Below are 26,499 nucleotides of genomic sequence, written 5' to 3' on the forward strand. Positions count from 1 at the left end.
AGTTATAAGTGTTGCTAAACAGTTTATGCCTACAACTTACACTACGTTATACATGTGAGGCAGCCATATTGTATAGGGATTTCGGGGTTGCTGGACAACCTTCGCTGTTCCCAGTCTGAATTCCTACTTCAGGGGGCTTCGTTACTGCATTGCTGACTGAGAAACTGTAATATCTGACTGCTAGGGACAAAACAAACTCACATTTAACATGGATACCACAGGGTGCGAAGTCTATAGTCCTTAACTTCATGCCTTATGATCACAATAGCTTATACTCACTTCACCAGGCGAAATCAGTTGCTTCACCATGACTGGATAACCCCTTACAAGGTAGAAGAAATTTACTGATTCATGCCATTTAATATTAAGATAATTCTTTCCAGGGAAATCTTGTTAAACCCCTAAGAGGTACTGCTAGGTGTGTACATAGCAGTTGTTCGGTTACCACTACCATTGCTGATTTAGCTGCTACGAGATACTGTAGGTTTTCTTTGTATAAGTAGTTCCCTTGAACTAGCCACGCATAGAAGGGTTAAAGTAGTTGTTTTCTGTTGTTGCTTTGTTTTTAGTATCCAATGCACAACTGTGAACACAAATGTTTGAAGTGGTTTGTGGTGGGAACTAGCTGCTGCAGCAGAATGGGAATAGGGGGAGGGGTGTTGGGGGGTGTATCGCATGCGGGCACTGGTCTTGATGATGGCAGTGGATTACACTGCTGCAGATGATGTGTTGCCCGGCCCACATTAGCATGAATGCTTCATTATCTCAATACTTGTACATAATGGCAACAACTCCACGGAGGGGTCAGGCCTCGTCACGGCTCATCAGCCCACTGACGGCCCGGCCTAAAGAGAAATGAGAAGGAAGGCAGAGCTGCTCCCCACTAATCCATCGCCTCCACTTAACACCCCAGCCCCGGATAGCCTGCAGTAGACACTATATGGCTTTCGTTATCTCTTTATATGCACGACAATACAGTCCACAGTGGGATTTTGCACTTTGAAGAGTTCATTAGCGTTTGCAGGAAATGATTTAAATGTGTGCACCAGTCGTAAGGAGAAGTTTGTTGCAATATTATCAACATATGATACAACCTAGAAAGTATTTTAAGATTTCAAGAAAAGAAAGTAGCATTGCCAATAAAAAATCATTTATGGACAAAGTTTTACTACCTAATAATCGGTTAGTAATTCATTATTAATCTGCAAATTTATTTTTAGTAAAGCCTGAAAATGAGAATTTTGCATATTTATTTTTTAGCTCTGACGATAAAAACAAATGACAGTTTTGTCAAAAAGAGCCATATTGTTGTAAACTGCGCTCATTTGATTCTCTGCTTTCAAAAGCACAGAGATTACAATGATTTCAGCCAATATATATAAAAATTAGTTTTTCTTTCTTTATGTATCCTGTGCATGCAGATAATACAAAGCAGAGCCCTGTAACTGCATACCCATATTTTAGTATTGCAGCAATACACTTTACACCGTTTCATCAGTAGAGAGACTGTATTGTCCAAATCTTGATTAACAAATCATTAAATAAATAAATATTCTTTAATAAGTGGATTTGATAAGCGGTATCCTTGAAAGCAGCAAGGGTGTACATAATTTTAAATGCACAGGTTTTCTATTTTGCTTTTCTCCTTGAATTCATATGATTGAAATAAAGGAATGGATGTTTGCATGATGAATCAATACTATTATTATTAAAGCCAGACGTTACGTTACCGAACTGTTGAGGATTTGAGCCGTCGGGGACTGGAATGACATGAGTATGTTCTAATTACGACATTCAACGAGCTTTGACAGGACACAGCTCCCAATTAGTTTAGTGCATTTATAACGTTTAATATGACAAAAAAAACTTGGAGTTAAAGCATTAAGTAATATATCGTTTATATCTATCCCGGGAATAACTGTTACAACCCCTGACATGATTGCGTCGGTATGAAGTCATGTCCCTTAGACCTCAGTTTGATCATGGTCATTGTTGTTGGTGTAAAGTGCACTTCACTCAGACCTGGATGGAGCCGTGTGTGCATGTAGTTCTCCTTTAATGCCCCAAGCTGATTATTTCTGTGCTGTAATTACATTATCCTCCCCTTTATGCAGGAGTGGTCTCTGGGGACTAATGGATACAGCCATGTATAATTCATTAATCATTAGCATCCAATTTGACAATTAGACATGATTGTTGAATTTTAAGTAAGTAAGTTGCTCTGTAGTTATCTAATGGTTTTTGTCTCTTTTTCATTTTAGTTTAAAATAATCAAACTTTACTCTCTTTTTTTAATTCAAACTTGTAAATCTTTAATAGTGGGCAAATTATTTAGTTTGCAATCATAACGTCATATATTTCTTTAGTAGATCTGGAAAGAAAATCCTGTTGCTGAGGTTTAAAAGCCATCTTCATCAAAGCTTTTTTTTTTAGTTTTTTTGCCAAATAGGGATAATAGCAAGCGAAAGAAGGCTTGTTTTACATTTTTTATTCATTCATACTTTTTAAAAACAAAGTTCTAGATTTTCTTCTCATTCTTCCTCCCAGAGTCCCCCCTCCAACCCCCCTTCTTCTTCCTCTGCTCTGATTTCAGCATGCTAATTTAGTCGGTGCTCCTCAGCATGATTCCCTCGCTCTGTCTCCCGTTCTTGCTGCGATTCTGCTCCCTCCCCTCTGGGACCTGAAGATTAATATTCCTGGGCCCAACAAGATAATTACTGATACTAATTAGACATGATTATGTGAATTTGATACACTTATTACTCTAGATAATGAGTAGGACATATTACCCTAACAAGCACCCGTGCCGCTTAGTTTACTTTACACACGAGCCACGGAGTATATTTTCTGTTATTGTCACCTCAATCAAAAACTGATATTGTCTTGTAATTAGTGGATACAAGGGACTTGATGTGCCATACCTGTAAGATGAGGAAAATCCGGGAAATGTGTTGTTTCCCAAAACAAAAGCGCCGGAATTCTAATCATTTTCATTTTCTCTCAGCTTTAGAAGATTTATTTGTTTTTGCGGTGCAGCTTTGACGGATGCATGAACTTCAATCATGTCCTTTTCATGAAACCAAAAATATATTTCGGAAAACTGATTTTATCCACCAAAACAAATACGACGCAATGGCACGGTTGATCCAAATGCACCTACTGCCCTTGATGAACGTCGATGAATTTCTCAGTGTAGCTGGGATGTGTCGGCAGCAACTGTTCACATAGGAGGGAAATGACCCCACACGGCGCAGCCTTGCCCATGAATTAGTAAAGAGAGCCAGGCATCCGCTGCTCGCCTGATTGGAAGTTAGGGAGGGAACGCCCGCTGACGCCAGTGGAGATCGATGTGGCAGTCAGAGGGATGAAGCAAGATAATTAGCGTTCAGAGTGTATCTTGTTAATTAAGGGCTAATTAGAGGCAGAGGCGGAGGGAGAAGGGGTTCTGTGAGCTTGTGTCTGCGCAAGGGGATGGGTGTGGTTGGTTAATAGAAATATGTGTAGAAATATCGTGGCCGCATTGCTACAGTGTAGCTTAAACAACAAAAACTGTCAACAAATGTATAATATCCCTTTATTACAGGCTGTTTGAATGTTTCAATTATAATAGCTTGATTGTTTTTCCTCAAACTAGAACCAAACCAACTGAACCGTTTTGTGTATGCTTTTGTAATTGGGCATTCTCCTTAGAATCATAATGAAAAACAAAAAAAACGATGAGTTATTTGATTTTTGTTTTAAAATACTAAATGATGAATTTGAAATATGAGCAGAAGTTTTCTTCTGTGTGGACAAAAATATGAAGGAATAGTTCAATTTGACTTAATTTTATTTGTGTGTGTATATAAAAAATTAAAGTAAGATCACCTTTTAATTACCATAATACACACAGTCCACTGTGACTGTAGAAGGCGCTGTTTCCTCTTTACGCCTCAAAGTTTCTGTTCCATATATTTTCATTTTGCCACACACGATATATTTAAATTTATCTATCTATCTATATATATATATATATATATATATATATATATATATATATATATATATATATATATATATATATATATACATACATACATACATACATACATACCTACATACATACAGGAAGATGACCAAGAAAATATAGAATAAACACACATATCAGCGTTCATTTCTACTCTTTGTGGGCAGTGATATTTGGCACAAGCTGATGTGTTTCTGTGTGTATTAATATTTAGAATTTTTTATCTTTTACTATCTCAAAAATGAATGTAAAATATAATAAAACAATGTTAAATTTGTGCTCATCTGTTTTTTGTTGAGACAAAAAAATTAATAAAGAATGCACAGACCGTATGGGTATTACAGTTTCCTCTTTGTACCTTAATCATGTTATCCCACTTTTTTCTTTTCTTTACAAAACACTTATAGATGCACATATAGAACATAAATACATGTAAGATTTAAATGACTTATTAAGAGACAAGGTATTAAAATAATAAATGTGTTGCCTTCTTAGATTATGTAAGCCTGCTTGACAGATTGATGGATGTACATTTCTAAGTTTTACATTGTTGGTTTCTGGTGAGAAAATCCAATGACAAAAACACAGACAGGCCAGTAACAGGGAATTTGACTAATTTTCCTGCCTTTGTCACTTTCTCTACAGGTGCAACTCACTCCAACAGCAGCATCTCCTTACAGGCGGGTGGGTCAGCGTTCGGCGGCAGTAAAGACGGCATGCACCAGCGCTCCTTCTCTGTGTCCAGTGCTGACCAGTGGAATGAAGCCATCAACACCAGTACAAGCAGCGGAGCCCGTAAGCACCCAATCTTACTTTGAAAAGGACATAGATATCACCTCAAATTCTCAAATATTTGAGGAGCTAATCTAAGTTATGTCTCTAATGACAAATAACATTCTTACATTAGATACGTGCCACCTGGTCAGCCTACAATACAGGATGGCTGCAGGTTATTTCAAATCATTATCCTTAAGACTAATTTAAAACCTCAAAATGTAATTTTTTTATATATTTTTTTTTTCTTATTTTAAAAATGTATCTTAATGTTAAAAGAAAAAAAATAATCGAAATAGGAATAAATCATATAGGACGTGCTTTGATTTTAACTAACTTGTTTCAAACCTACCAAAATTCACTACTTATTCTAAATGCTTTCTAAGTGGTGGTGGTAAATAAAACACACAAACTTGGAAGCTAACACAAACATTAAAGGGATCCAAGAAGTACATCGCAAAAAGTTCCCATAACAACCACTCAGTTTCCTGGTAGGATTGTGAAAACCTGTATTTCATTGTTAAACAGACAAAAATAACAAACAAAACACATTTTTAAGATGCACAATAAATACAGAGAGGCCATTTTGATCTCTCCAGGTTAACAGCATAAAGAGGCTCAATCTGAATACTCTGAATAAGACCTTCTACCTCCTGTTCCTAGCTCCTGTTCCTTGACCTTTCATGGGGTCAACTGTAAGAACTCTATCGCGGGGAGGAAATAAACTTCGGATTGCTGTAACAAATTCAGACAACCTTTAACTCCGACGTCATTACGTGACAGAAACACACATGGGTAATAAGAGCCAGATCCAGGCCTACAGCCCTCCGAAAATGAACTACAAAATGCGTGCACTCTTCTCTTCGGATATGTTTCGATGATTTCTGTGAGGGAGCTGTGCTGATACGTCATGTCACACAACAGGTTGTGGGATACCTAAAGGGTTCTTCGTGCCAGTAAGGGACGTTGCGATGTCCCTTGGAGGGAGCATTGAGGCTAATTTTCCTACCTCCATCCTTACTGACTGTAATATTCGGATAGCACTTATCATGGTGACCACTGACCCACTTCTGCTTTGGCTAGAGAGTCTTTGCTCTGTAAGGTTATTAGGATTGAGCCAGAAACTCCTCTCTCCCTCTCCCATCTCACCTGAAAGATCACAGGTGACATTTATAACATTGAGCTGATGTTGAAGTTTAAAACTCCTGTAACATAGCAAATATGCCAGGAGAAGATCCTTTGTCACCTTCTGTAGTTAAAGGAACTATAAGTAATAATGACACTTCGGAACCACAAATAAACAGTGCCTTTCACGGAAACTCGCCATTTACCAAACGGTCCGTTGTTGCTGCGAAACTCCACTGACTTTTTACTTCCACAGGATAGGTCTATGATGTTTTATTCTGTTCTACTTCTGATCCACTTCCCTTACTGGCTTCCATGTTTGTAGGCTGCTGCTCTTTTGCCAAGATTAAATACCAAATGCAGCGCTCTGTGTTAGGAACCCTGGGAACTCTCATATGATTGGCTCAGGAACCAGGAAGTAAACACAGGCTCTGAACTAAAGTAGTTCCGGACCGTACCTCTAGGTTTGAAAGGAGAAAAAGGTGACTAAGAAATAGTTGATGGAGAGGACTGATTGTTTATAGGGATTGTTACTTCCATCCTGGATGACAAATGAGTATTATTTAGGTTGATTTTACAGTAAAGGTCTTACTTATTGCTCCTTTTAAATATGGAACAGTTAAAAGCGCTATTTGGATGCTAAAGGATAATCCCTTATATTATGGGATCTAGAGTGGTAGCTGCAACGGCATTAATTGAAACACGCTTACATCACACCTCCGTAGCAATAGCAAACCTAATACAGGATTGTTGTGATTGTTTGCTGATACCAAAGCATTTTTGGTATAAGCTTTAAGCCTCAAGATGGTCCACTGAAATTAGTAGGATTTTTAACAATTTTTTAAACGGAAACAAAGAAAGTGACGGATCATGCTTTGAGCTCTCTTGCATTTGTTTTCGCCAAGTACCTAGATGAGTATTTTGATGCATAGAGCCATTACTTCTCAGTTTATTTGTACAATAGGTAGTGGCTAATAAATAGGTAATGTTTACCTATGTGTTTGGAAGGAAGCATTTTACTTGCTACGCATTTCATCATTAATTTTGAGGGGGGGAAGATACAGCATGAGATGCAGCATCAGAGTTGACTAGAAAGTAGAAACCATGGCAACCTACCCTGACAACTCTTGTTTAATCATCAAGGAAATAGCAAGGTTTACACAACACGTAATTGATCGTAACGCACCGCTACAGCAAATTAAAAGCCGCCACACCGTTAGAGTGAAGTTTTTCTTATATATATATATATATATATATATATATATATATATATATATATATATATATATATATATATATATATATATATATATATATATATATATATGGTAAAACAATGTAGAGCATATTAGATACTTTGTAAAGTCCTTAAGTGCCGCACAGGAGAGGAAGGATTTAGCATGGTTGGTGCACAGCACAGGGGATTGTGGGATGCCGTTTGTAGGAAATGGACTCAATTTACGTAGAACGAGTCCAAAGAAAAGGCCACTGCAGTTATTGCCATGGTTCCTCAGCAGAGGACAATAGACCCTTGCTGAGAGTTTGTCCATACAATGTTCATTATATGTTACAACCACTTGTTACACTACATCTAATGTTAAATATGTTAAAGTCCAGCGTATGTTACATTTACTGTACTGTTATCGCCTATTCGCACACTCTTCTCTTAGGAATATCAACGGCACATTTCTGTAAATGTGACCTCAAAATCAATTTATTACCTCATTACTTGTGATTCATGAAGGACGGACTAATCTGCCTTGCATGGCTCATATCAATAGCGAAGGGACTGATATCAAAGCCCTTGGACTCTGACCCAAACCTTTTTTCATGTTTTATCTTTTTATCTTTTGCACACTAAAGTGAAAGAAAATACAAAAGGTTGTACACATGTTTATTGTCTGTTGTTTGGTTGTTTGTTGCGTATACTCTAAGCCGGAGTATGTCCTGAAATAAATTTCACCACAGTAACACGGTGAAAATAAAGAATCTTGAATCTTGAATCTCTTGAATATTGAGATGCCGTGTTGTGAATTGGTGTTATGTAAACAAAATTTAATTGAATAGATAACTTTACCCTATAATATGATAGCAAATGTTTGCACACTTATACTAACCATAATCCAAGTTTGAAATTAATTTAAATATCATGAACATCGAAATGTACTTTATTCTGAAAAACTAACACCACCTGCTCCTTCCTATCTGGCTGCGAAGCTGGCTAGCGGCTACTGTGCTGCACTGCTCTCAGTCATGAGGGAAGGAAAACTAGAGACGACATTCCAGTGTTTCCCATTTAACGTCTTTGTTGCTATATTTAGCAACTTTTCAGACCCTTCTAGCAATTTTCTTTCAAAAAGCAACTAGCAACAAACAAATTTTAGCAATTTTCTTAGTTTTAATGGCAATTTTACTGATGGCACCAGTCGTTTTGGAGACGCTGTATTGAGGCAGCAGTGAGAGCTGCCATGAGACTACCCACTTCCCTCAGCGCTGTCTCACAGGCGAACCACAGCTGCTGCTGCCTTGTCATGTAAATGTAGATTTTAAAGTAGTCTTTTAAGTTCCAAACATGCTTAATCACTATTTTTAATAAAATTTTTTTGGCAAAAGTTCTGCTACAGCCTGGGTCACAAATGTATAAACAAATATGCAAATTAGATAATGACATCATCCCACCACAGTTTAAAATTAAATCCAACAGGACCCCTTAAATAGGAGGCAATAATTTCCTGAAACAAGAATTAAATAAAACAGGACTGTAAACTGAAATGGTTGTATGAGAAAAATCCCTGTGTACAATGTTGATAAACTTTGTTTCCAAACACTTGTATTAACGGTACAAAAGACATCATTATTTGTCACACTTCAGGAGATAAATAGATAAACAAATAAATCTCATGCTGCGTATAAAAATCTTTCTTTTTATATCTTAATGGCTGCTGACTTGCTAGCTATATATAGTTTTTCTTTGTTTTTTACCAATTAGGACAATGGAAATATTCTTATACAGGGGTAATAATGTTGTTTTTACCTATAATGAAAAGAAATGTATCCTGTTAATTTTTCTGCAGTAACAACAATAGTATTAGGTATAAAGTGTTTGTTTTTACACTGTGCTAAATCTGAAGGGAAAACTTTAGGTAAGATAAGAACTTCCTTTACTGTCCCAAAAATGGAGAAATTAGGGTGTAACAGTGGCAAAGACACATACAGAAGAGTTACACACAATAATTAGTAATGTAAAAAGAACACACTACTCTAATCTAAAGTTAGTTCTAAATAAATGCCAAGGATAAAAAGTGAAAAGTAAATACTAGAGTTGATATTGCACAGTTATTGATAATATGCATATTGAGAGAAAAACAAAAGATGAAATATTGAAGTTTAACAGTGGGAAAAAAAGTCCAGCCTATTTACATAGCTTGAGATAATAAAATATGCAATATGCATAATATTTCAGCAGCCCGTTAATAATTTCCTTGTGACACTTCAATGTCAGACCAAGTTGTGTCTCGGGTCTTTCGACCACAGGTCTAATTTGAGTCTAAAGTTATCGCTTTTATGATTTTAGAGCGACTCAATCTTGCAGTTTTTAGTCCCCGTCTTTGTTGCAAAGGCCAAAATTAAAACAAACAGAAAGGATCTAAAGAGGAGTGCTATAATGGAACGTTATAGCGCTCCTCATCTACATAAAACTTTCTTTTTATGTAGATGAAACGCGGCTAATTTTCATGATTGTGTGATCAGGGCTGTGATCGCTGTGACCTTTTTGGCTGCTGCTCTTTGACAGAAGCAGCTTGTTTGGAGGGGTGGAACAGTGAAGGTTAACTTCCCGCTACCGATGCATCCCCGCTTACTGCCGCCTTGGCGGTGTGCGTGCGTCTAGTAAGATAATATATTCACCATAGCTAAACCCCCCCCCCCCCACCCCACCCCACCCCGAACCGAACCCATCCTGTCTTTACCTTCCATCTTACTCTCTGTCTCTACACCCCCCCACCCTCCTCTGTTTTCGTCTCCTTTCTTCCGAAGAGGAAAATGAATGCTTTTCGGGAGTACCATTCATCACCAGTTATTTCCCTCTCTTTGTGGTTGGCAGTAAAAAAGCACTTAAATGCACATCAACAGAATAACAGTCATTTCCATGCATGTTTGCACTCTGGTAGTTCTCATTAGCGCGGCGGCGGCTCCCCTCCTCCCCATGGGCTCCCAGGGGCCCCGGCAGTTTAAAGAGCGCACTTTACGAGCGCTGCTGGAGTCCAACTGCACGGCCCTCGTGGTTCTGCAGACAAGCCTGACTATCATTTGGAGCTGCCGAACGATCAATTCTGCCTGGACGCAGGCACTTCCATCACCACCCCTCACTCCCCCCCCTGACTCCCATCAGCACCATGCCCAAAGCAGAATTACTTAGATTCGTGGGGTCCTCAAATAAATGAGCACGGTTGTGTGTTGGCTGTTTGTACGTGGGCTTTTTTTTTTCCCCCCACAAAGTGTACTTTTGTCTGTGACAGAAATAAAAACAGCTTTATAGTTGAATGTTTTGCGAATAACGAAGGCAAACTGCTCGGTACAAATAGGAGTAACCTAAACATTGCGCTGTGGAAATTAGCGAGAGCGGAGTTTTCCTCCATTCCATATTTGTTAAACTGAAAAGCCCCTAACTATTAACATAGCTCATTAACCAGCAGCCAGACTTCAACTAAATCAGATTCACAATTTGCTCCATTATTCTATTTTTCTTCAATTATTTTCATGCTACTTTTAAGGTAACCACAAATGAGCTCGAATGAGGCAAATGAGCTGAAAACAATAGCAGAAACGTGGCAAATGACAGATTATGGTATAGGAGGAGAAGCGTCGCTGTAATCAGTGGATAGTCGGTGTGCGACAGTTCAAGACTTCTACAGCAGGAGGAAAATCTTCGGTGCTTAAAAAACGTCTATGCCTCCTTTCATTTCCACTGTCTGAATTAAGGCAGCTGAGAGCACCTGTAGTGTAAAATGCGACGGGCCCATCAGAAAATATAAACTTGATTGAAATACAACCCTCTTATCTTTCATCCTAATGTGTCTTCGATAATCAATAGAGGGTGTTCCACTGTGAGAGGGTACTCGTGTTTTGCCATTAGAATTGACTTGAACCAAGCCCAATCACTCCATTATCCTTGGCGAAGGTTGCAGGTTATAACCTAAAATGTGATGCAAAAACAGCAGATTGATGATTCACAGGCGAATGAATGCATTTTAGCCAGGTAACCGTTTTCATATTACTTAAAGAGGGCTCTCATTTGTAAACCTACTGATGCAAAGGCAGAGGCAGGGGTAGGAGCATCTCTTGAATATTGAGCGCCGCTTTTTTGATTAAATCCTGGCCCAATTTTTTTTATTGCTTCTACTCATAAGGATACCCATCCTTAATGCGCCGAAAGCTTGTTTAGATGCTGCTCTCTGTCGTGTGCCTCAATCTTTGGAGCTTGGATTAAACTCTCACAGTTCAGTCATCTGTGAATTGTCACAGGATTGCCGATGACAGTTGCTAAAGTCAGGGGTCAAGGAACGAGTAAAGTTATGTTCACCTCAAAACATTAAAAACGGCTGAAATTAGTTTAGAGTCTAATTATTTAGAGTCTAAAGTCTTTAGTTATTGTTTTTTTTTTACATTAAGAATACCCTCAAAGTTGTAGTCTAATAAGTATGAGCCAATTGGATGTAAACAGATATTCACTGTCATAATTTTAAATAAAAATAGTATAGTTTTACAATATAACAGTAACTACACAGTAATTTGTAAAATAAAATAAAAAAGGTATAATATTAACTGTTTTTTGGTGCTGCCTTTGTTGCACAGGACACTCTTGCAAACAGTTGTTCAATCTCAATAAGCCCTTTTCTGGTTAAATAAAGGTTTATAAAAATAAATGAAAAAAGATATCACTGAAAAAGGCCGGTAGCTCCTGGTTTCCACACCTCGATGCCAGAGGGATTTGTAGTAGTCTTGCATCAGCAGCTGATAGCAACAGGTGGGGCAGGGGCAGCATCGCTGTACAGAATTGGTACAATAGGACACTATCTCACACACACACGCACACACGCACACACACACACACGCAAAAATATATATTTATATACCTTAACTTTTCATAAACAGATGTAGTAACTTCACTAATGAGGTGCAACAATTAAAAGGTGAGACATCAGTGATCAACAAAGCTTTTCTGGATCTATGTGACAGCCTTACCTTTTCCGTGTAAGTCGATGATGATGACGAGGTTTGATTACAAACGTGTTGTATGAACAAATAATCAAATCATATCAACTAAACAAAATAGCACCGGAAGCTCCAATATTATTAATAATGACAATTATAAATGTTAATAAGCCGATTTTCAAAGCTGTGTAAAGAAACAGACTTATTTAATCACTTCTCTACCACTTGATATTGTTAGTCATCATTTTCTGTTGATTTTCTCTCCTTCTTTCTAATTTCCACGTAGCCAAAGTCTTGAGGTAAAAGGCTAGTGAAAATCCAGAGATTTATGCAGACAGATATACCTACACAAATACAAACACATACTGCATGTAGACATAGCATGCACTTTCATAATAGGATTAATTCATACATTTACATGTGTAATGCATAAATGACTAATCAAAGTCATTCTTGTTCCTTTTACCTTACAAAAACGAAGAACTGCCTTCTAAACTGGGTCATGCTTGAACTGTTCCAAACCTTTACTCCACCAACAGAAATGAGAAAGGTTTATTGTGCTGCATGGATAGCGGGATGTTTTAGCTTTATTTCCCTGCTTACAGCTTAGATTGTTATCTGGAAATTGGTCTTGGGCTTTAAACATTTTTATTTTGCAGTACGAGTGAACCTGATTGTTATTTTTATTTTTTTTAAATCTTGGTTGTGGATGTTGTCTGTATGAAAAAAAAAAAAAGGATTATAGTTGATGCTCTCTTTTGCAAGATAGATAATAACAATACTGAACAAGTATTGCTCCAGATCTCTACACTGCCATCCAAATATGTTAAAGCCACCGAGCAGTAAAGAATGTGGAGTGAATTTTGCTCCAGTATGTTTTACTTTAGCCAATATTCAAACGTTTATTTCCTATACAGGCTTGTATGTGATATTTCCAACTTATGACCTCTTAGCACACCAAGAACTGCATTTTCTGGGAATGTGTTCATTGTCCACACCGTCTATCTATATCTGCCCTCCTGAATTCCTTTTGCATCTCATGAACAACATAATAACTTTCCAATCCAGCTCCCCAACGCACAGATCGCCTCCTTCCACGACGCCGTATTTTATACGTCGGCCTCCCGATGCGAGGGTGATAGCGTGTGGGGCGTTTGATTTCTAAGCCAGGTTGTAATGAAGTTTGACATTTAGTTTGGAGAGAGCAGCAGAGCGCGATCAGGCCTTGATTAGTACGCTCTAATTGAGGATAATAAGGGGGAGGCGGTGATTGTTTCTAATTTTTGCCATTAATTGCAGCCGTTGGCTTTGATTGAGGACAGGCAGGGCTGCCGTGTCAAGGGGCCTGGGGGGAATCATGGCGCTCCTTACCTTGAGCCTCTTGAATAAAAATGAAATAACTCCCTCCTTCCTTCGCACCCCCCCCCCCCTCCCCACTGCTCTCTCTCTCTCTTTCTCAGTGTGGCTCTGATAAAGGCAGGAAGCTGCTCGCAGCGCTCTCTTTGTCTCAACCTTCATTCTCAAGCACGTTTAAGCTGTCATGTGCGTGGTGGGAGTGTAATACACTGTAATCACAGGTTAGCTTTGCACCTATTCTGCTGCCCAGGTGATTGTGGCTGAGTGGTAAAGAGTCTCCTGATTCCCAGTGCAACTCATTACCCAGCTTGGTCCTGATGGCCCTCATACACACTAACAGCCGGCTAATAATGCCACTGTGATTTCTGGGCTTTCTCAATCAGATTAGTTTCGACTTCATAATTCTCATCTTAACACATTTTATTTAACAGATTGCCATAGTTTAGGGCTTTGAACCACTCACGGTAAAATTGTTCATATACATCCATTAGGTTTCAGTTGCTTCCCTGTTGCTGCTCGGTTTTGGAACCGTTTCCTCTGCGGCGCTGCCTTTTGTGGAGCACGTTTCAGGTGCAGAATCAAAAGAACCAGGGTCATTTTCCACAACATTAGGGCCCAGAAATTGATAATTAGAGGTGTTTATGACACGGTCGGGGCCCCCCGAGGGGCAGCCCTCCCCTTTAACCTCAAGCGACATTAAACAAATGCTGGGTGTCACTTCAGAGGCAGGTTGCAGCTCATGCCTTCCACCCGCCATACGGAGCTGTGCTGGCGGGACAGAAGTCGGTATGGAAAGGGAGGAGGAGAGAGAGAGAGAGGGAGAGAGAGAGAGAGAGAGGGAGGAAGGGGGGGTAGCACACGGAGGACCCCTGTGCCCCCAGCTGTCTGAGCCAGCTAATGACTTGTCTCAGGGGGGCTGTTGTAAGGGAGCAGGGAAATTGAAACAGACGCCTCGACGAAGGGCTGCTACATGTGTGGCTGCGCGCTGCCATTCAAAGCACCAGAGAGCCTAATATATGTGCTCCAGCGAAAGGAGCATGTTTTGTGTGTGTGTGTGCGCGCGATGGCACATAATCAACATGGTTCTTACCAAAAAACAACATTATTTATGCTGGGATATAACTTCTGTGGTTCAAAACGTAAAAAAAAAAAAAATCATAAAAACGTATTATTTTTTTATTATTGTTGGTATGTCGGCTCATCAAGAGTAATTTCTAAGTTGAGGACAGACATAATGAGGTGTGTCTCAGGTGTTATCTTCTATATTTGAGCCTCAAACAGTGTGCCCCCCCCCCCCTCCTCTAGCCTTCTGAGCTCCCCCGCCCCATAGAAGCATCTTCAGCCCCCTGCTGAGCCCAGCTTACTCCTCCAAGACAGCCCCATCTCCCTAAAGGTAATGACCGAATTAGGCCTAATGTTGTACACTGGCTAATGGCACAGTGGCGCACATTACAGCATGTGCAACTGGCAAACAAAAAAACAGCAATAATCCCTGAGCCCCTTGTCCTCCTGCACTCCACCCCTGGAGGCTGGGACGGTGTGCAGGGAAATGAATGGAGTTTGCTACACTACAATGAGCTTTTGATGGGAGACAATGGAGGATGCTGCCAGCACCACACAGGGTGGTAAGAAGAGAGCAATATGGGGCCCATCTACCGGCCCTCCCTTCCTTCTTCCCCCAGGCCTCTGGCCCCCTCTCTCTCAAATTCTTAATGGCACCCGGAGGGGGAAAGAAGGGAAAGTGATGTCAAATGTCAGGAAATCAGAAAGATGGCAAGCTGACAAGCTCCTGCTATCTTCCCATCCCTCCTGTCCCTTTGCCCGACGGTGGCACAGGTTAATATCACATTTATAAAATCACTTACAAGAAACAAAGCCAGCTCTTAACCCCCTGTCACTCTCAGACAGTCATATGGTGAGCTCCGCCAAAGGCTAATTCAGGTAACCATTCATTCACAGCCCCATACATGTCCTTCAAAACATCTACAACAGAAGTTTCTTTCTCCGCCACTTCCCTGTGTAGTGACATTATTTGTGTTTAACACGTCTCCCTCTACGGTCCAGGAAATGTTTATTTCCATTTTAATCCTCAGTGTTATGAAGGATCTTTACGCGTCATTCCCGTTGCATAAGTTAAGCCAAGTCCTGATCAGTTCCAAAGGATTAACACACAGCCTTATTTTCTACCGGCCTTGTTCCTTCCTAGATCTACTGCGAATTTTGCATACATTTTATTTCAAAGAACCAGAAGTCCTCCTTTGACTTGAATGGTTCGTCATTCAGCTTGACTGGCTCAGAATGTTGCCCAGTCAATCGCAAGGAATAATACATTTGATATTTTCTGATAGCTAGGCCTTGCTAACAACAACAACAACACTCTTTAGTGTGGAGGCTGCTACTGAATGAAGAAGACTCAAAATTTGCTATTTTATTAAGATCAGTGAGGTGTCAGAGAAAGCAGATAGATGTAAGTAGTTATTTGAAACCTGCTCCTCAGCATCAAATGGAATCAATTTAGATGATTCGGGCATCCAATCAGAATGCCCCCTGTGCACCTTACTTTGGAGGTTTTCTCTGCCCTTCCCGCTGGGAGGAGACCCTGGGGTAGAACCAGAACTTGCTGGAGGGACTATATATCCCTTCTGGCCTGGGAACATGTTGGAAACCCTCAGAATGAACTGGAGATTGTATACTTTCCTCATTAAGCTAATTCTAGCCCTTTTCCTATGTGAACTCAAGGCCAGAGTCCTTCTGTTGGGGCTTTTCTGTATGAGATCTGTAGGGTAACACTGTTTAAGGTCTTTTTAAGCCTATTATGAATTAAATGTATGACATATGTACATATGTTACACACGATAGTTTAATGTTGCCATCATAATTAATCACTCAGTAAGAAATCCTACTTAGTAACTAAGTAACTAAGTAAATTTAAATATTCTAAAATATCTTAGTTGCCTCTCACATGCAAGTTGCTTTTGCACATACCTACCTTTTGTGCCTTTTACAACGTAACCTGTACAGTTAGCATCACAATAGTACGTACTGTTCTGTTATTGACAAAAGATTTCAGTCAGCTATTAAAAAGTTTTTTCCCCCCAACTCAGACCTCTCTTAACATACACTCTCCTGGAGAAGCTGGTAAACAATAATAAGAAGAATATGCCAATTTCACAGGATTTCTTTTACTAGATTGTCGGAACATCTGATTGTTGGTTAAAAAAACAACTTCCGACAGCCTTTTCCATTGCCCCGCATCATGAGCTTTGTAGTTTCGCCACAGTACAATAACACCCTGATTCCTTAGCCAGAATCACAACACGTGGAATAAATTTCTGCTGTCAGTGCACCACTTCCCTCCACAAAAAAGTAAAAAAAAAAAAACTAAACAGGGGGAAAAAAATCAGTTCGAGAAGGTAAGGGCATACTAATTTGAGACATGTTATATTTTAAAAAAAGGCCTAAAATTTAGACAGTTGAACTTGGTGTGTGTCTTATAGTTAAGGGTCATCATGACTTTTTAAGCTCCTTCAGAAACTCTGTATTTGGAAATTAAAGCAACTTTTGCATTCATGCTTCAACAAACGGTGCTCTCACAGCGAGCATGATGTTACGAATCAATTATAATAAATTGTACTGAATTGTTGTATAAACTATTAACATTATATAATTAAATGCAGTTTAAGTCAGATTCATTTTATTTAATACTTTGCCTGATTTTACACTTTATGGAATCTTATCTTGTTATCGTCACTGCATGTTTTCAAAACAAAACAAAATAAATTAAAATTAAAATAAGTCATTATTTTAAATTCATACTAAATCAAACTGATTTAAAAAAGTAGATTAATTTACTAACTAATTTTGGTGAATTATTGTTATTTTTGTAACCTTGTGGATGACAGATTATGCTATAACCTTTTTGTGTACTTTTTGTGATATACTATTCTTGTTAATACAAAGCTGCATGTTCCAAGATGTTTAAAAAATGAACCTGATAAGTGGACCTCATGGCATAAAATGTTCCTGGAAAGTAAACACAAAACATGTATTATTTTTTTTCTAATTAACTTTTCTTTGTTTTTGTTCTTTCAGCCAATGGGATGAGCGATCCTGCGAATTCCAGCATGGGCAGCGCCACGAGTCCTAAACTTGAGCCACCTCCATCTCCGCACGCCAACCGCAAAAAGCACAGGCGGAAAAAGAGCACAGGCATCACAAAGCCGGATGGGCTATCGGCGGGCAATGATGGTATGAAAAAAGACATTGCTTTACAGTTTGCTTTTCTGTACTATAAACACATTCAAAGTTCACAGAAGCTACAAAGTTCACAAAAAATCCCATTTTACTGTTACCGATTGTTCTCATTAGCATAGATATGTCAGATTTGAGCAAGGCAGTACATGTTTCTCATTATGCTTCCACTGAATTTACTAATCTTATAATTCTGTCAGCACTTTACAACTTCATTAACTAGACTTATATAAATTTGCATAAAGCGTCTAGCAAAACATTTTTGTAAAACCAGGCAAATTCACTTTTAAAATAGTTTGTCACTTATAGAACAGTGTATCATGTTCAGTTTTCCTATAAGTCTTGCTATGTTGTGGCGAGTCACTGTTTGCGACTAAATCCACCCTCCCAAAGTCAAGCTTCCACATTCACTTAGTCTCTAATCACGTCAAGCAAGTTATGAGGCAGGTGATCAAAACCGCATTGACTTTTATCTGTCGTTTCTTATTTTTTCCTCTTTATTTGCATGTTTTCAATCAAACTCCTCTGGTAAAGATGTTTGCTTGTGTTCTGTATGGCAGTGGCAAAAATTTGTGTCAGATGTGAACGCGCAGCATGCATTTCCGGAACATTTGGCAACAATAAAACACGTGGAAGCAGTTCTGGAATGGGACGGGGGCAGATTGGAATGGGACACAAATGCTTCAAAATCTGTCAAATGTGTTGTTTATTAATAGCAACTGATCAGCTTACGCATGTACATCTTGTGAGGTCATCAATCCAAATACACACAAAGCAAAGTTTGAGTTATTTTTTTAATCAATGCATTTTGTGTTTTGTGAAAAAGCTAGGCAAAAGGAACTCATACTTCATTACCCATGGTGTGTTCTCATCGTTAGTGTATATCTGTTATTGAAAAAAAAAAAAAACAATCCACCACTGGATAAAACCTTTAAGAGAAGCTATCCTTTGATCATCACACTTCTAGATTAAAAAAAACAACCCATCATTTCAAAAAAGGACCACATAATAATTTAGATTCTGACTTTTTGTGGTAATGATGAATATAAAGGTGTGTAGTTTTGTGTCTCTACGCGGCCCCCTGCTCAGCCCCAATTTATTTTACCGTTGCATGAATAGTGAATGTGGCCGTCCTCAGCAGGGGAGTGGCAGTCGGCTCTCCACCCAATTAATAATGATTCCTCAGCCCAATGATGAATGGAGCTCCCTAATTGGATGGCATTGTGAAAACACTGAGACGCATTTCAGAGGCCATAAAACTGATGTCACCGGAGCGGGATGATCAATCAACAAGATTGATATGCTTGATAACAACAACAATGGCATTGACGCCTTCTAAATGGGGCTTAGCATTTATAATCATTATACTTTTTTATCCCAGTCTCTGACAGCTCCTCTTTAAAGTCTGAATGGGTCTGTTGACCACATTGTTGTACAGAGGGAACATCATCAGCATCACATTGATAAGTGGTGTGAGATAAGTGGTGCTACTAGAGTCTTATGTGGTGATAGCAACCTCTGTTTCAGTAATCCTACTGGGCCCAACATTTTAATATTCAGGATTTAGCATCATCATTTATGTTTTGACAGTATTTCATGAGCTGTAGCTGTATGTATGTACAGAATCAGCCTGCAACTCTCAGCATCCTCACTTGAGTTATATTTGACAGTACTTAGCTCTTAATGTGTATCTCCTGGCACATAAAAAAAAAAAATCGTAGTTGAGTGACAGCTGGCATTATCAAACATCTTCAAACCTTATCCGTTTATCTATTTACTCCTGGACTTCTTGAGGAGGAAGTTTAAGAGCAATCAGACCGGAGGAGGCAAATTCGAAATGTTTCTCACATCATCAAACATGCACATTGTTTTCTATCTATCTTATTCTTCTCTGCAAGGTTTTCTATTAGCATCAGCATGTCTGTTCAGCTGAATGCTCTGCGATACAGACATATCGCTTAAATATTGGATTCACCCAATTCTAAGGGTATGAGCTGCATGTCCTGTTGAAAGAATAGGGGAGAGAGGCGGCAAGGGATGGAAAAAAAAGAGGAGAGGTGGGATCCTTGAATAAATTGGTATCAGTTTATCTCATTTACAGGGCAATCAGAGGCATGCACTGCAGGCTGAAATTGAATTTTAGTAGTTGTGAAGCATCATAAATCAAAACAGCACGAGCGTTTTAAGGTGAGATATCATTTTGGTCAGCATGGGACTTGTGGGATGTACTAGGGAGCTTGGAGAAACTGTCGCTGCATCATTTCCAAATTTACCAACATTGCGGGTACTTAGAGTCTGCTCCTGGACGGCAAAAGGGATGATATTTAGATCTATTCACAGATAGGCATGGGCTGATGTGGGACTCTCATAGTATTTTTTTTTTTTTTTAAGAATAACACCGTGATGTAATAGAATCATTATATTCACACATTTAACATTTATTTGACATAGAAAAGCTAGAATTATCCCTACTTCTGCTACAATAATAAATAATCAACAGTTTTGATAGTGCCATCTTTAAAATTCTTTAGTTTTATACAAAGACGTAAAGGTACATAGCCACATTATATGTTTATAAAAAATACCAAAAACCATTTGATAAAATAAAATAAGGTTTTGATAGTGTTTTGGTAGTCCTTTTTTGAGCGTAAATATAACCCTGCAATTGGCACGATGAGCAGATGAACAGACGTGGTGCCATCTACAGGCAATTAATTTGTATTTCTTGTGCCGCAATCATTATTTGACCAACTGTCAGATGCACATAACATATAAACAAGGGGCAGTGTTACGCTACAATATGCTGCTGGAGCAGCCAGAGAAAACTCATGGCACTCTGCATTCTGGGGCATTTCATTAAAAGGACTTTAAACCATAGAAACAATATCACATAAAAATTGTTGCATTTTTAACAATCATTTTATTCAGTTTCCTTCACCTTAAAGGATCAATAAGTAAGAAATGTACTGCAAAATTCACCAAAATCATTCTCATTTGTCACCCGGGATGGATGTAACATTCCCCATGAACAATCAGTCCTCTTTATCAACAATATTTTAGTCAGGTTTTTTCTAATTTCAAACCTAGAGGTAAAGTGCAGAACTATTTTGGTGCAGTGTGTAGCCCGCGATTAGTTCCTGGTTCCTGAGCCAAGGTTGCCAGTATACCTGGATCGGATATCGACTCCGATATTGACTATTTAGCTAGATTACATATTGCATGAATTTCTTTTTTTATTAATATCATACACAGAAATACCGTTACAGCAATCTAGTCAACTCAGTTCTATGTTTGCAACAGCGGTTATGTCATCACACACAGTGCCAGGCACAGCAGCTAGTGATGATTAGTATCGGATCGCTATCGGGTATCGGCCGATAAGCTCGGTCCAGGTATCAGTATCGGATTGGAAAAAACTGAAGTTTCAAACCATGTTAATAACAATTTGTTTTTATTGTTGGAAGAGCTAGTTGAATTTTGACCAGATTGCTTAAATCCGATCTAGATACCTTGAAACTCTGGATTTTCATTTTAGTTTAGCACCAAAGATGCTAACTTTAGCATCATTAGCTGCTAACAGTTAGCCAGTCATGGTATTGGTAAACCTTCTTACAAATAGGTTTAATCTTGTCGGTTACTCTGTTATAATTTCTTTCTTCTACAAAGTAGAAGGCTTTTACAGTGCTAATGCACCAAGTGAAATCAACAAGCTAAAAATTAGTAATTATACCTGGTTAGTATTCTGTGCCTGACCTCATGAGTAGCTTCACATAACAAACATTCAATAAACACAATGGGTATAATATTTAAAGATGTTTGATAGACATGTAAAAGTGGCTCAAACAATTATAAGGCTAAATGCATGAAGGTTTTACTACAGCTTTAGCTGATTCTGTCAACACATCTAGGCAACAACTCCAGGAGCACTTCCTGTCTTATTTCACAATAAGAGTCTCAAACCATGGTAAAGAGTGTCAAGCTTAAACCATTCACCTTTATATCAAGCACTTAAAATATTGGCTTTACCAAAATCCCATGCTGACTTTGACTACATACACCCTTTGTGAGACAGACTAATCTTTAACAAAACACATAGACCTATACTATCACAAAATCTTTTTTTCTGTGAGGACTTGTTACACCCCTGCAACCTACCGTTTGTTATTGTCACCTATAGCGCAAAAAACGATCCTTCAAATAGCCATGATCTAATATTTGTAAGTAAAGCCATAAATATATTAAGTCTCTTCTGGACAGTATACTAAACTTCTATCAGGATTGTGAGTAAGGGACAGAGCCCCTAATATCCTATGCACTGTCAGAGCAGTGTGCTGTAATGAACTTCTCATGTGCTTAAAGAATGATGCAGGATGCATGGCGAGACAACTGACAGCCCCGTAATGTGTTTCCCAGCAGCCGCCTGGCGACGAGCTTTCTCCGTGTGTCGCTCGCCATAAACCCACTGGAAAATCGATGGCCGATAAAGACTTGTGTTCAGGGGGAGCCCTTCTGATTAATGCAGACTGTCAGAGAGCATCATTAATGTATTTCTCTTTTTTAGAAAAAAAAAAAGACCATCAAATGCTCATTGTTTTGTTGGGTTTAGTGTGAATCAAAGATGTGAGTGATTTAATGGAGGTAAATTGTGACAAAAGGCTCCTGGTGTTTCAAGTTTTTATGAAGGATGTTATTTATTCATGCTAAGGTCACAGAAATTAGAGCGATAACAAGAGCTAACGACAGGCCTTAATGCATTTATGTCCATATGTGGTCAGGTCCAGAGATATCACATTTAAGGGAAATTAACTGACTTTTAGTTAATTTTTTTCTGTGTTTCATTAAAAAACACAATGCAGTGTTTAAAAGGAGCAGGTTTTATTCAGCCAAAATAGTACATAAATGAGTATTTGTTTGTTTCATAAATCTTACATTTTCAAAATGAGAATCCGAAATTATTTGTAACATTTTTTTTTTCCTAGTGGGTTGGATTGAAGCAGTTTCTACAGTGTAAATAAGAAACATATGGAGGCTCAATAGGATTTCCAGAGATGTGTCATTTAAAAAGTGAGAGGTACATAAATGTGAAGCTACCACAACAGGAAGTTGTTCATAGTATAAAAACAAAGTCATGAAGTGGTTTGAGTAGAGATGTCTGTGGAAGAAAATGGTTGTGCCTGCCATAAATAATAATATATTTTAAGCTAAATTCTAATTTAAAAGCATTTACAATCAACCAAGAATTTTGAGAAGTTTTATTTTTAAATTGCATTTTAACAAAAAATGAGCATGTCAGGTATGTTTTATACCTTTCTCAACAATTAGTGGAGAAGTATTTTTTTCCACTTATCACCACAACAATAACAACCTCCCTATTTGTGTATATTTGCAGGTGTTTTTCACGTTTCTTCTTTTGCGATGCGCTCTAAGCCTTTGTCTTTGGAAGGCCTCTTTGCCATTACCTTAATCTTTACCTTACTTCACCTTTCCTCTCTTAGGTTCAAGTCGACACTTTAGCTGGGACACTCCTTAAGATTACTTGAAGTAAAAAGTTATAAATAAGCTTAATTCTATATCTAAAAATCCTTTAGGGATAGCAGTCGAATTTCCATCAGAGCTTGCCATAACATGTTTATTTACATAACCGCTGAAACTGAAAGAAGAGATGTTTTCACAATGTAAACAAGTTCATACTAGAATATTGTTTTTAAACAACAGCCTAATAGTTATCTCGCCTAAATCTAAAGCAAAATGTCTAAGACCTGGTATAAGCACATGATGCTAGGCAATTGAGTAGGCAATTCCGTTGAATAACTATGCAATACTTTCATTTTCTGGAATACCAATTGATTTAATTGAATGCAGTCTATTTATGAAGCACGGAACCCCAATAAATATCACCTCAAGTCACTTTACTAAAAACATATAATTAATGCTCATAAAAGAATTTTAATTTCAATATAAACATAGCCAGTGCAATCAGGTTCCGTTTATTATACAAAATAATAACAATGCAGCTTATTGCATCAAGTTGCTGACTTTGATGCAAGTCAGATGAGCAGCTACACCTTTTCTCATTGGCATGAGTGTGAATTATTTTTATTTTATTTTTTTTACATTACTTTTTAGTCTTGAGATAGTCATGTTTGGTTGGTTGCTTGTAGGATGAAATTTGCAGAAGGAGCTTGGGAGGAGCATGATGAATATAATGATTTAATGAGAACAAGTGACAAACTTAAAATAAGTCACTGGAAACGGATCACAGTCTGAGGTCTGAGATATGGGGTAGTGGAGAACATGAAAATAGAACAGAAGGATCCATGGGTAAACAATGGCTAACAGGGAACTTAGATACCAAGGGGAGGAGCATGCCATTGGAAGCAGATATGAAAATCAAACCATAATGAGGAGAACCCAAGGCAGAAGTTAACCAAGGAGGCTGAGGGAAGGAGACTAATGAACACAAAGAAGCTGGACTAAGACACAGAGAAACATTGAACCCAGGGGAAGACGAACAAAGATCCAGGGGTGGGTAAATCCAGCTTCAGAAAGCAAAAAACATACCTAGTTTTCCCTCAACCTGATCATTTAACCAGGTAAATTAGCCCATCTCTATGCTATGGAACTGGAAATGCAAATGGTTGGAACTAATCTCTGCACCGGCTTTTTACTTTATGAAGCTGGATTACCCACCTCTGCAGAGAGCTCAGAAAAGTAAACTAGAATGCACACAGAACAGATTACAAGAACAAAGTAAAAAAACTAAGCCTAAAGGAATGAACTAATAAAGCGACACCAAGAGAACATGAGCAACATGTGAAAACAGAGGCATGAAAGAAACCAAAAAACCCAAACACCTAAAGATCATAACAAAGATTAGGAAACCTACTTAAAATATAGAGATTTTATTTTCTTATGCAATGGACTTGGATGAAAAAGAGTAAATTAACTCCATTCTAAGACACGCTCTCTAGTTTTAATGATTTTGTGAAATCGTCTGTAGAACTGTTTGATTTTTATTACAATTATTACAGGCTTGGTGTAAAAATAGTTTTCTAATCACTCTGAACAATTGAGTAGGCTCATTTTACATGTAAGCTGCATAAACCACAATAGGTGCTTTCAGACACTGTAAAATCAGTTTTATGAGAATATGGGGATATTAATTGTTTAGAGGAAGTGTCCTTTCAAAAGTAAATCTTTATTTGTCTGGATGAAATCAACATAATATGTAGGTAAATTGGAATATGCCTGATTGTTAACGGAAGTATATTGTAACTTGGTGGTTAAAGTTGTGCTCTTTTACATGTGCAAATAGTTAATATATAGTTTGATCATCATTCTTTTGAGGAGAAATGCCAGTATTTTGAGGACACAAAACAAAGTTGGACCTGCATGGTATGTTCGAAGATTTTATTGTGCTTTTTATTCAAAATTGTCTGAAGAGCACCTCTTCAGTGTTGAACCTTAGTCTTCAATTTATGAAAGTAAAAGTTTAAAAAGTCATCACTAAGATTGAGCTGTTTTGTATTTTCAAAGTTTCACGTCCTTCATCTATCAGGCACTCGGTGCTCCTGTCTACGGGAAGATGCACATCAAATCCCAGTTTTAAACAATGATATGACTAATGGGAAAAGTTTGAAAACTGTACAACAGTGTGAAATGATGAGCAAATCATAAAAACAAACCTGTTGAAATTAAAACAAAAACAGCTTAAAGATATTAAAGCGCAAAGCACTTTTGAACTACATTTTTATATTCCTATTTTGAATTAAATGCCTTGATTCATAAAAGGTAAGAACACAGAAGATAACCGATAGTGGAACATCTGTTGCCAGAGTAAGTTTGTTGGTAACAGACATTCCAGATCATTTTAAAAACTTTTAAGAACTGCAAAGGTAAATATGTAAATAATTTAGGAATACAAGTCAGCATTTAACAATGTCCCCAAAGCAAACGGGTAATTTTAATATTTACTGGACCTACCCTAATAAAAAATATTTAATTATGCATTAATCTGTAAGTGAAAAGGCTTAAAAACATTGACAATAGGTTACGATTTTCAGGATGTTTCAAAACAAAACATGGTTTTGTTGCAAAATCTGTTCTGTATATACGGCTAAAGGTCTGCAAGTAGTAATTAGCAAATTCCATGTATTACATTTGATTACAACTTACAGACCTTGTTTTGTTTTTTTTACCTTAAGCTGCTCATTTCTTGCGCAATAAAGCATAATGAGTGATTCTGAGTTTTAGAAGTTCGGTTTATTATTAAGTTATTTTAGCTTAAAATTGGACAACTTCATCAGCAAAAATACTGTATTCCATCAAGATCAGGATAGGTAGGTAGATTGCACTCCAGTCAAAGCACAAGAGTAACGTGATGTTTGTGTTTGAGGTGCTGCTGTTCCCCATGAATAATCACCCAGAATGAACAGATGTGGCCCTTAAAGCTGTATTAATTTGTGTTTACACACTGCACGTGCTTTAGCAGAGTCTGACTTACGATAGCATTGTTAGTAATAGAGTTGTAATGCACCCTTATTTAATACTACCCATGCTTAGTTTAGTGTCAACAGCATAGCCTTTGAATAATCTAGAGTAACACTAATACCAAACACGATTTGAGCATCAGGGCCATCTGGTTTACATGCAGTCTATGGTTGACGTGCATCTAGGAGCTTCGCGAGGTCCTGTGCCGCATTTGGAGAAGCATCTGTGCGTTGAAAGCAGCAGACGCTAGAGTTGGAAAATCTGAACTTTTGCAACTGGACTTG

The 26,499-nt window shown here is 38.1% G+C and overlaps 1 protein-coding gene across 2 annotated transcripts in view; it reads left to right on the forward strand.

Moving 5' to 3' along the window:
* agap3 (ArfGAP with GTPase domain, ankyrin repeat and PH domain 3) overlaps window positions 1-26,499 on the forward strand; it is a 190,545-nt gene that overhangs the window by 125,538 nt on the left and 38,508 nt on the right. For both annotated transcript variants that reach the window (XM_036138280.1, XM_036138279.1), the window contains exons 12-13: window positions 4,652-4,801; window positions 17,567-17,722. In XM_036138280.1, the coding sequence (XP_035994173.1) occupies window positions 4,652-4,801; window positions 17,567-17,722 (306 nt within the window). The remainder of the gene's footprint in view (window positions 1-4,651; window positions 4,802-17,566; window positions 17,723-26,499) is intronic.

The sequence above is a fragment of the Fundulus heteroclitus genome, chromosome 6 (genome assembly GCF_011125445.2).
Source record: "Fundulus heteroclitus isolate FHET01 chromosome 6, MU-UCD_Fhet_4.1, whole genome shotgun sequence".
NCBI classification, from domain to species: Eukaryota; Metazoa; Chordata; class Actinopteri; order Cyprinodontiformes; family Fundulidae; genus Fundulus; species Fundulus heteroclitus.